This window comes from Opisthocomus hoazin, chromosome 4 (genome assembly GCF_030867145.1).
Source record: "Opisthocomus hoazin isolate bOpiHoa1 chromosome 4, bOpiHoa1.hap1, whole genome shotgun sequence".
In the NCBI taxonomy this organism is placed as follows: Eukaryota; Metazoa; Chordata; class Aves; order Opisthocomiformes; family Opisthocomidae; genus Opisthocomus; species Opisthocomus hoazin.
In genome coordinates this window covers 90,973,819-90,985,885 of record NC_134417.1, presented here as the reverse complement: position 1 = coordinate 90,985,885, position 12,067 = coordinate 90,973,819, and the positions used below count along the sequence as shown (strand labels likewise).

Genomic DNA, 12,067 nt, shown 5'->3' with positions numbered 1-12,067 from the left:
CCCTACAGCAGTAAAGGGCAGAAAACAGATGTTGTAATGTCTTGTCTAGTGATTGTGTCTATAGAAAGGTGAGGTCAAAGCAAAAAACAGCTCTGAGCTCTATGGGGAAGGATGATGAGGTGCTGTACAGATCTGTGTTTGAATTTCATCCTGTCACTGGGAGGTATCTGGATTAGGTGATACGGTAGGCTTAGACAGTGACAAACAACTGAGGAGGTACCACCACTGAGCTGGGAATTTGCAGTCCTCAGAGGAGAGGTGCACCCTCTTTGAGCAGTGGGTTACCAAGCAAGGGTGGACAGCCAAATAACAGCTTTGTAGGGAAAACACCTTTGGGTACTACTTCCTCGGAAAGAGACTCATGGCCCTGAAGGATGGCCATCCGCTTCGGACTGCATCAAAGCAGCCACCACAAAAGTCTGGGGGCTGCTCACGTCTAAGTGTTGAAGTTGGGTTTACCACCCTGGCAACATGTGTTTCCTTCTCGTGTTTCAGACGTCATCTTTCCTAGTGTGGTCAAGGAAAGGTTATAATCTGAAAATTACAGGGCAGATTTCTTTCGTTGGAATTTCCATAGAGCAGGCTCCACCTCCATAAGAGCTGCAACGTGAAGTGCTGATGACTGGGAAGAGTACCAGGGCAGATGAGGAAAGTGTTACTGAATGAAGACTATTTGGAGGTACCTTGCAGTGGCCTGTCCCAACTGAGTATCATGGCCACTGTCCAACAACTGGAAGAAAAATTTCTGTTATATAAAAGGCACCTTGACTCTGGTCCCAACCTTCTAAGACAGATAAGGGAGAATCAGGGGTTTAAGGTCTTGATGTCACCTGGCTGAATTTTCTGCTGTTGTAGGAGAGGCCACATTGTCCAAGAATGGAGAGGACAGATGTCAGATCTGGAAGTTGCCCGATGCTGCTGGTCAGAGCAAGACTGAACACAAGAGGCCCTTTATATTACCTAGACCAGAGTAGTAAAGTACAGTAAATGGTAAGCTAACAAAAGATAACATGGAAAGAAGTCCTATAGGTCCCCTTGCCTTTAAAGAGATCATTATAATCAAATGTAGGTATCTATTTTAGACTGAACCAAATTTTTCTCCTGGCTTCTTTGCATATGTTGACTAGACCTTCAGGGCTTGATTTAGCTGACCAGCAGTAGTCATTTAAAGCCATTCCTGATGTCCCAAGATATATGCGATTTTTGGAGGGGCTGGTGGATATGGTACAAGACTTATGAAAGCCCTACACAATTCTGAAATGACAACTGGAGGCCACATGAATTATCCAGAAGCATCTGTTAAGCACTTTGACATGTGGCTAAGGTCTCACAAGCGTCAATCCTTGTCCAAGGGGCTAACTACTTTTCTTGACTTTTTTCTTTGACTGCTCTGAATCATGGGGACAAGCCTGCTTACTTCCCCTACAAGAAAGGTGTCTCTGCAGACCCTAACCTGTAGACAGGTCTCTCCTCTGGCTACACCAGTGCCGCCTTACATTATTACCCAGAGTCCCTCTCAGACTTCTGGCAAGATACATATTTCCCCTGGAATCACAGAATCACAGAAGGGTAGAGGTTGGAGTGGACCTCTGGAGCTCATCTAGACCAACCCCCCTGACAAAGCAGGGTCACCTAGAGTAGGCTGCACAGGACCTCATCCAAGAGGGCTTTGAGTATCTCCAGAGAGGGAGAATCCACAACCCCTCTGGGCAGCCTGTTCCAGGGCTCTGTCACCCTCAAAGTAAAGAAGTTCTTCCTCGTGTTCAGGAGGAACTTCCTATGTTTCAGTTTGTGCCTGTTGCCCCTTGTCCTGTCACTGGGCACCTCTGAAAAGAGTCTGGTCCCATTCTCTTGACACCCACCCTGCAGATATTTATAAGCATTTATAATATCTTCTCTCAGCCTTCTCTTCTTCAGGCTCAACAAGCCCAGCTCCCTCAGCCTTTCCTCGTAGGAGAGATGCTCCAGTCCCCTCATCATCCTTGTAGCCCTCCACTGGACTCTCTCCAGTAGTTACTCATCTTTCTTTTAACTGAGGAACCCAGAACTGGATGCAGCACAGAAGATGGGACCTCTCTAGGGCAGAGTAGAGGCGGAGGAGAAGTTCCCTTCACCTGCTGGCCACACTCCTCTGAATGCACCCCAGGAAGCTACCAACCTCCAAATCTGCCAGTTCAGTGGCTCATCTGAATGCTCCCTCTGCTAATAAGTTTAAACCAACGGCCATTTACCGATGAAAACATCCATCCTCATGTATGTGAAGATGTAAGGAGCACACATAGGAGCACTTAGCAAGTCTCAGGGATGTGCCACCACCCTGATGCAGGCAGAAAACACAGCACCTCTCCAGCCTTGGGTGAGTGGTCGACCCACCCCCCTTCTCTACCCAGCCGCCTGCACTGCTTCGAATGCTTGAGCTGTCATCAGCAACATAGTACCTGCTCTAGTGATGAAACACCTGCAGAGCTGCTGATAACTGGACTGTCATACAAATCCAACCGACACATCATCTGTCCCAGGAGGTCTTATGCAACTGGAAGGTGAGAATTCACTTGAACTTTTGCAAGCAAGGAACCATTAATTATTTCTTATCTTACTGCACTATAAACAGATGGTGATGAATAAATACCCTCCTAATTTAAACTTCATTAATGTTTTTCCAGCTTGACTTTTAATTTCCATATGTTCACTGCTTCTTCTCCCATCAAACACAACTTGACTTCTTCAAGGGAGACTGATAAAGAACCTCAAGCTCCTAACTCGGCTTTTCAAGCCAGCCTTCAGTCTAGGCCTGTGGAATAACAAAAGCAGTATTCTGACTTTAAACAACATGGGTCATTTCCCACCTGCATTTCTTTGCATGTGACAATGCTGATGATGAGCTTGCAGGACTCAGCATTATTACCCACAATGAGTGTGAAGCATGTACAAGTTAAGCAGATATGAACATGCATTGGGAGGGGAATTGGCACTATTTTTGCCATGTTTTCCACTTTTCTGACTTTTTGATTTGGTTTCAAATCCTGCTTGAAAGACGGACAGGTCTAGATTGCAAATATAAAGTGCAGTGCTGAAGTACTCGAGGTATCAGAAGCAGCTTGACTGTAGCATCTCCTTGACGGCTATCGACAATTTTCACTGACACTCAGAATATTATCTCAGCTATTGCCATGTTAATGAACTGTGGCGAACAGACAGACAAAATGCTGGTCTGACTCTGTGAGATGCTGGCAACCTCCAGCTGTGAAGTTCTGAGCTGGTTTCACTTGCACTCAACTGCAAGAATTTAGGATCCAAATCAAGTTGAAGGTCTCTTTTGGAGAAAAAAAAAGTCCTGAAAAATGATAAAATGACAGAAATTCAACAAAGAGAAATGCCAGGTTGGAAGCACTTGGTAAGCAATAACTCCATGTACTCGTATGGGCTGGAGAGCAGCTCTGCAGGGAAGGACATGGGGGTCCTGGTGGACACCAAGTTGAGCAAAGGCCAGCAGTCTGATCTTGCCACAAAGAAGGTGAATGTAATCCTGGGCTGAATTAGCAGAATTGTGGTCAGCAGGTCAAGGGAGGTGATCCTTCACCTCTGCACAGCACCTGTGAGACTCATCTGGGGTGCTGGGTCCAGGACTGAGCTCTCCAGTACACGAGAGATATGGACATACTGGAGAAAGTCCAGCAAAGGGCTGCAAAGAAGATTAACAGACTGGAGTGTCTCACATAAAAGCAAAGGCTGAGAGAGCTGGGACTGTTGGGCCTAGAGAAGAGAAGACTCAGGGGGGATCATATCAATGCATGTAAATATCCAGTGGCATTCAGGGGAAAGAAAATACAGAGGCAATAGGCACAAACTGAAAAACAGGAAATTCCATTTAAACACAAGATTTCTTTCCCCTGTTAACATACTTAAAGGCCAGAACAGGTTGTCTAGAGAGATTGTGGAGTCTCTGTCCCTGGAGATATTCAAACCCAACTGGACATGGCCCTGAGCAACCTGATTTGGTTGACTGTGTTTTAAACAGGGGTTTGGCCTAGGCGATATCAAGACGTCCCTGCCAATCTCAGTGATTTTGTAATACTAAGCCAAGGAACTATCTTAATGCAGAAAACCATATCCCACCTGCTCAGGTCATCAGGCTCCGGTGTCAGGAGTCTTCTGTGGTTTAAAGGTCTCTCCTCTCTGCTCTTGAATATTTTCCCTCATACTCAAACTTCCATGCCATTAAAGTAAACTCCAACACTGGGCCAGGATTCCTGTGCTCAGGTGCTGCCTGATATTCCCACAGCTTTCTAAGAAAGCAGTTTATGACCATGCGACATGGTCTCCAGAGGTGCTTGTCCTACCCAAACACGAGTCGCAGTACCTTGTTCAACTGCCATCACTACATGACTCTCCTCCTTCTGAAAGAATATCTGATTGCAGAGCGAACCAATTAGCAAGAAGGGGATAAACAGATAATGAGCTGAGCCAGCTGACCTAGACCTGATTTACTTTTCTTGGTTTTTAACAAAAAAAGAGAGGGTTACTTTTTTGTTCTATTTGGGTGCTTCAGGTTGAGATGAACTGTTTGTTAACTGCAGCCATGGAGAGGTGAAGCTTTCTTAAAAACAAAAACTTCCATTGTGCTCAGGGATCATTAAATGAAAAAAGCAAGTGGAAGTCAGCAAAAAGCAATGGAGTGGTGAGACTTGCCTTGCAGCAAGCCTTTAGGGGCTCAGCCACACTTCACATTGAGAGAGATTTGCCCCCATCTGTGGGCCTGGAAAGCAAAATCCCCTTCAGTCATCCTGTCCTCCTAACCCTTGGGAGAGCTTCCCTGCTGCTGCTAACTATATTATCAGCGAAGCAGTCACTGTGCTGCTTACAGATGTCCCGGCTGAAAAAGTATCTGCAGTAAAAGCTTGGTTTTCAGTGGGGCTGGGGTTGCATTCTTCATCTTTGAAATATGCTTGTAAGCATCTCCAAAACAATACAAAGGACTGAGGAACTCCATTTACTATAAGCTCCTAAAACTACTAAGTGCCTTGGAGATCACCAGGTTGTGGAATTGCCTTATTTATTTGTTTTATGTTGCAGTGGTGGGAGATGCCACCAGAGAAGTAGCCCTGTACAGTCAGAGAACCTGGGAACCTTCTGAACAATGCAGCTGAACCACCAAACCTGACCTGCTACTGATTGCTTACAGTGCCTGCATCTTGCAGAAAGCAGCACTGCAGAGCCACTGTTGGTGTAAATACGTTGAGATGCTGCTGAGCTAAATGTCCTAATGGTTCTGGACTGTCAGGACTTTAGGTCCTTCCTCTGCATGTCCATTACAGCACTGCACTGCTTGGCACTGGCAGACAGGGCAACGTGGCTTTGTATACTTCAGATATAATTTGAGTATCCCCAAGGAACTCCCTAAGCAGCTGCTGGAAAAAACACCATCCCCAAAAACCTGCAACCACAGCCATTGTAGATTGGTGTAGGATACTGTATACAGATCTATTTGGGAGAAGAGAGGTGGGGGAAGAGAAGAGGCAATCTAACCTGGATGACATGCAATTTTCTTTTTTGGCAAGTTATTTCTCCCCAGATACATAGTAACTTCCTGTGAATTTAAACTGTGGGTGCTGCCAAAATACTACATATCCTATTCCTCAGTTAATATAAGTCCTAATCATAAAACAGGTAGACACTTTTCATTTTGTTTGTCCTTACCTTACCCCTGCTAGATAGGAAAATACTAATATTTCTATTTTAAAGGAGGGAAACTAAGGCCAGGAGACCCAGGAATCACCTTAAGTGTAGCAATAGCTCTGCCGTAGTTACAATAATCTAAGGATATATATCAAGTAAGGCAAAGTTTGCAGGGACACCAACTGTGAGACTAGCACGGAGTGGGATTAAAACATACTTAGGGTGCAAAATTAAGGCATCCACAGCTATTGATTCACATTTGCATAACGTCATTACAAGCAGACATGATCTGTGTCATTCATGGTATTTTACCTAGTGCAGCCCAGCCATGCCTGCCGTGGGAACGGCCCATTTTCTGCAAGGAAAGCCAGACACTTCACACATAACAAAACTATGAATTTCACTAGTCTAATACCCAAGTACGTCTGTGTGTGATGCAATCCAGCAGCACTTTCTCATGAGCTGCATGATAAGGGCAGAGATGACCAAAACTCCTTTTCTAGCATGCCAAAATCCAGCAAAAAAAGTCTTCCATGTCACTTCATAGAAATGATGCAGGCAATCTCAGGGAGTTGAGTTTTAGGTCCTCTATGAAGAGTCTGCACTGAGATACAGATGAGGTATTTTGCACATCGTCTCCTACATTGAGCGGGGAAGAATTCTACCATGTGCACAGTACCAGATTTTTCAAAATATTTTGTTTAATAAAGCCTTGAATTATTTTGTGAGCACTCTTCAGGGGCCAAAGGGCTGGAAAGATTATCTAACAATTACCCAAGTGAAATTGTAGCTTCCTAAAATTCAGATCTGTATGCAAACGAACAGATTCATCACTCCTAATGATGGAACTGGGAGTTCACCTTGTTTGGCCAAATCCCCTCCAAGCCAGTGAACGCCAGGACAGGAATCATCTGCGAAGTGCAGTTATTTCCAATGCAGCTGAGCTGCTCACTAAGAATCCCCTCATGGTAAACAAAGATCTTGTCAACAGAGAAGACAACCTGATCATACTCTTCACTTACTGAAAGAGATGCCTACTCTTGGCCAGAATACACTAGATCTACTTAAAATCAGGTGAAAGAAATCCCTCCCCAAAAGTCATTCCCACGCAATGGCTATTTGCTCTTGTGAAACAAACAGGTCTCAGTCTACTTAGTCTTGATTTTAATGGTAACATATCCATTTCTATACTGAATCTCCATTATCACTTTACATCTTTACTAGTTATTTCAGCATGGAGGTAAAAGGAGAACAGGGCAGAGGACTGCAAGGACAGTCCTGCTCATGAAATCCAACCCCATGCGGCAATGCACAGCTGCATCTTACACACCCTTTCATAAACTGGGCAGGCTCTGCCATGTAGTCAATAAAACACTCCTTCCTGCAGACGTCCAGAAAGGCTGTTTAGAATCCTCTGATGATTACAAACTTCCTTTAAAGTGCAGACTTTGATCTTACAGCCGTTTTATTCTCCTGTGTACACACCACCAGCTTAAACTGGTCTTCCCTGCTGTTTTCTCCCCAGCTGCATCTCCTGCAGCCCGTCCTGTACTGAAAAGCTTCTCATCAGACCCCTGTGTCTCTCCTGTGTCCTCGCCAAAGTCTCCACAAACGTGGATAACTTCACTGATACTGAATCACACTTGGAACAGAGATACTCCCGTCCTGCTAATTACTGCTACCTGTGGTCCAGGACTGCTGACACCAGGAACAGAAATTGGTACCTACTACCGGCACTGAAAACACAGAGATGTGATTTGAAAAGAAAGCATTGATTTCACCCATGCATATACACCCACTATAAGGGATGGGAGTTCAAAGACAAAAAGGTGTTAAGACAGCAGTTATTATTTATCAGTGGAAATCTACCTGCTTATCCTGAGCTGGTCATCAATCTCAGCACTACCATCAGGTGTTCTTAATAAGTGACTAATCTATCTGACACATCAAATTATAACTGTGATTAAGCCCCTCTGATCAGTACAACTGATAACGGCTCCTAAATAAAGCCTTATTTCCAGTCTGTACCTAAACGGTGCTTTTGCTTATTTCCACTCATTTAATTAGAAAGGATAACAAATTGGTTGTTTATCCTCAAGTGATTTTCTTTTTGCTAAAAGGATGTGGAATGCACGGAAGGCAATACACCTACTCGGCCTTAAATCAAGGTATTACATTACAGATGGCAGGGAATCTCAACTGCTTTCCACCCTCCTTCTCTGGGGCACTGAACCACGTTAAAAATACATTTTTACCTGGGAGTTTTACTAGGATATTTTTCCTTCAAGCAACACTCACACTAAACAGTCATCACCTACATATGATCTCCTGTCATCACCTTCACAAGATTCCTCCCCACCAAGCTTCCCCCTTGTCCCCACCCTTCAAAGTTCAAAGTTTTATTTTGCAGCTGTGCTCAGCCACATTTATTGAATTATGAAGCCCTGCTGTAGAAAAGCAGCTTTTTCCACCTACTTGCGCTCATCTCTTGCTATGCCTTGAACATTCCAACAGGGAAACTGAGATGCTTTGAAGTTATTTGGCCACACCACTTTCTGACCAGACTTCTCCATAAGATGATTCACCCATTGCCACCCATTTCAGAGCCAACACTTTAGAGATGCTGGCTTCTCTCTGCTGATTGCACAGGCAGCTGTGAGTACCTAGCTAAGAGTCAGGTATTGAGCTCTTAAATACCTGCCGATGGTCTGGGGCAAATGGATGCCATAAGCTTTCCACACAGTTTGCATTGTAAAACCTGATTGGACACATGCTGTGTCCCTACGTACACTTGTTCCACACTGTGTCATCAATGAGCATTTTTAGCCAGGACTTGCAACACTTGTGTTTTCTCATCAGAATTGGGAAAAATATTTTCGACAGTTTAATTCGGTGGAGGGAAAAAAAAGCTGTTTTGGAATATACCTTCCAATGAGAAAAATTATTTTGAAAAAGCAGAAAAAAATATTAACACCTCAAGTATTTATTCTATTTTGAATGTACTGTATTTAATTGAATTTCTTTAAATTCCCATGAAAAAGAAATGAAGCATTTAGTTGGCTTTCAGATTAATGTTTTTAACTACCCTGTGTTTTCCTCTTATTGCATTCCAGGAGAACATTTCTTCAAACGGCTCTATTTGACTGTACAGGGACAATTGAAATAGTTTCCAAATCAAAGAAAACCATATCTTAGCAGATAAAAGCAGGGTCCAAAACCCGTGCTTGCATTCAGTAAAGCTCCTCCTGGGATCAGCTTGTCCCCAGGATGCTATTCCATCATTAATAAGCATTGTGCCAAAAGTCCTTCAGTCTGTAGCCTCACTGCAAGCAATGCCAAGGGAGAGAGGATGAGAAGACATCGTCTTCCACTTTTTCCTCTTTCAGGAGGTGGGATGCAAATATCAAGCAGGATATGCACCTTCCCACCCCTTCCCCAGCAACGTGTTCCCTTATTTTTGGAGCCTGACAGCCTACCACTGGTCCCTACGCCTCCTTTACTCACAAAACCGGAACCTGTAACTTGAGAGCTGTACTTGGAGGGAGAAAGGTCATAACTGATGCCTCAGGCTGGGGCTTTGGCAGCGCTGCTGTGGGATGGGATGGGACAACACCAAAACCAAAAGCTTGCCTTCTCTGCCACACTGATCTCTACAATTTAAGGTTAAGCATGGGTGGCTGTGCCAAAATCTCCCAAGCTCCCTATAGGCTGCCCACCAGGGACTTGCATTAGCACAGACCCTTTCGACATCACCCACCCATGGCCTGCTTCATGGCTTGGTTTGCAGCTCCTCTGCTCACAGCCACATCGCACAGCCTCTCTACTGCTCTGAAACTCCACTTGTGCAACAAGTGGTGTCCCATGCCTGCTCCTCAAGAGAGGCACACCTCCTGAGTCCGGGATGGAGAAACCTTGGGAAGCTGGAGAGCAAAGGTAACATCATTGACCTGGCCCTCCTCTCCTGATCACTGTAGCAAGGAGTGGGTTAAGGGACTGGAGAGCCTTCCAGGAGGACTTCCCAGGGTGGTGTGTGCTCCATGTCATGTAAACCAGGTAAGGATCTCAGCTGCCTGGCCCAACTTCATAGATACCTTGCAGCTTTGGAGCACACTCTTCTTTCCTCTGCTTTGCAACCAGCACAAGAGCAATTTTGGCATGGGAGTGGGAGGGCAGTTCAATGGAAAGAGAAGGTCGTCATTACTTCCCTTGAAGCAAAGCAAGGAGTATGAGAACATCAGGCTCTCAGATCCCAGGGAAAAATTGGTTAAGGCACTTGCAGTTCAGAGAGATGGATGACTGACTGTGAGTAAACACACCGAGACGCCTAAGCTAGGCTTACGCAGCTGGGAAGCAGCGAGTGATTCCCAGAAAGCTATTCAAACTCTCCGTTGATTGAATCGTACTTTGGAAGTACCTATTTCTTTCCCTCCCAGTGTGAGAGCTCAACATCAGTTGGAGTGACTGCCCTGCTCCAGCAGCCATAGCGGTGAGAAACGTCACGGGCAAGGCAGATGTGAGGCTGCGTGATGTTGGCTTGCAGGCCAGGAAGGGAAGAGAGCATCCCCATACCTGAAGTCTGGTTATCTTTGTCAAGATCTGCGAAGCATTGGCTGCGCTCCTCTTCGATCTCCTGCATGATGCTGCATTCCGGACGCGTGCTGGATGCCTGCAGAAAAGACAGAGAAGAAGAGAGTGAGCAATCAGTTATCCTGAGGATTCATGGCCATCTGAGATCTCCTGGGCCTCTTCACAACGGGGACATACATCCAGCCTCATTTTATGTTTGCTTGAGCTAAGGGAGTGTAACCCAGAGCCTGCTGAAAAAACAGCATTTCTCTCCATGTCTTCCTTAAAAAAAAGAACCAACCTATTTTTTTACGATGATCAGGAGCAATTCTACTTTTTTATGCTCCGGAAACCTTGCCAGACAAACCTAGCACTAAGCTACCTAGGGCAGGAAGATGGCAGTTTTAATATTCATGCCAAGAGCAGTGAGATCTGTGCTTACACGGTTTGTTCCCTCCATTCTCACATGGCCTGCCTCCTGGTTTATGCTAATTCAAAGCAAAACAAAAACCAAATCAAATAAGAATGAAATCTCTGATGCAGATTAGGAGATCAAGGAGCTAAAAAGCAGGAAATACCCAACGACAAGACTTATTTCCCCCAAGTGCTTTCTCCTCAGTCAGACCTAATTGTACTGTGTTTGTAATACAACTGTGGCTATAAATGCTCAGGTAATTAATCATGGACTTCTTACAACATGTAATTCATGAACTGTCTCAATCATAAAACGTGCAAATGACAATCTGCTCTCCAAAAAAGGCACCGGGAGCTGGACAGTGGGTCACATAACACAGCGTCACCTTGTCACCAACACCCTCTCGACTTGGAGGGAGAACCTTGATTCTTTACTATGGCAATTGCAAGCAGAAGTTGAGGTCCCATGAAGCGCGGCGCTGCGCAAAAACCCCATCTCTTTCAAAGACACGGCTGCAAAGAGATGGTGAGAGGGGAATGGCGTGAAGCGAGCACAAGTCTCGGCTTGAGTTTATACTGCTGCCATTAAACACAATGCAGGAAAAACCATGAGTTGGGTGAGCTTCAGGGAGAGATTTTGAGGACGGGGGATAAGCCTTTGCCTGTAAGAAGTCATTGATTTAGTGTTCACTCTTTCTGGATTTTAGAAAAAGCATATATTTTTTTATCAGAAATAGGCAGAGAAAGGTAAAAAAAAAGATCTTTTCTTGTCTGATATCAAAATGCGTGAGCTATTCCTTTATCCATATATTTGTCAGCCAAGTTTGTAAGACAGAAGGCTCAGAAATACTTTGAAGAAACAATTGTTTGATGTTACTTGCCCTTCAGATTAAAACTGAAAAAGAATCTAGCACATGAAATTTATTCTCGCTATTTCTTATTAACCCAATCTGCTCTCTTCCTTGTTTCATCCCATGTCTTGTTCAGACTGTAATTTCATTTAGGTTGGGAATGGGCCTTGATTAGCACTGTATACAAAATTAATTATGTGGTTTTCTAGTCAAATTAAATAAACACAAGAAGGGGGAAACTATTTGGAGTTTTCTTGGTACTCAGTTATTTTTGTTTCCCCTTGGGAAACAGATCTTAGGAAATTCTGTCTTGGCTCATTTAAAATACCATAGATTCATTTTGTTTTAATTTACAGTGCTTCTTGCCTTTTTATTTTAACCTTAAAAAAGTGTGAGGGGAAGCGTGAGAGATTTGCGGAACACTTGCTGTAAAAATAAAGATTGAAATGTTTTCAAAACATTCTGACTTTTTCAAAGCGAACTTATAACTCATTAAACTTAACTTAAACTATTGTCAAATTAATCTCACACCTATGAATACATCAAGTTTTCGCTTTATA

The 12,067-nt window shown here is 44.2% G+C and overlaps 1 protein-coding gene across 1 annotated transcript in view; it reads right to left on the bottom strand.

The window, feature by feature from the left end:
• Window positions 1-12,067, bottom strand: part of LOC104326238 (vasoactive intestinal polypeptide receptor) — a 116,154-nt gene that overhangs the window by 64,074 nt on the left and 40,013 nt on the right. The window contains exon 2 of the mRNA XM_075419874.1: window positions 10,246-10,342. Within this exon, the coding sequence (XP_075275989.1) occupies window positions 10,246-10,342 (97 nt within the window). The remainder of the gene's footprint in view (window positions 1-10,245; window positions 10,343-12,067) is intronic.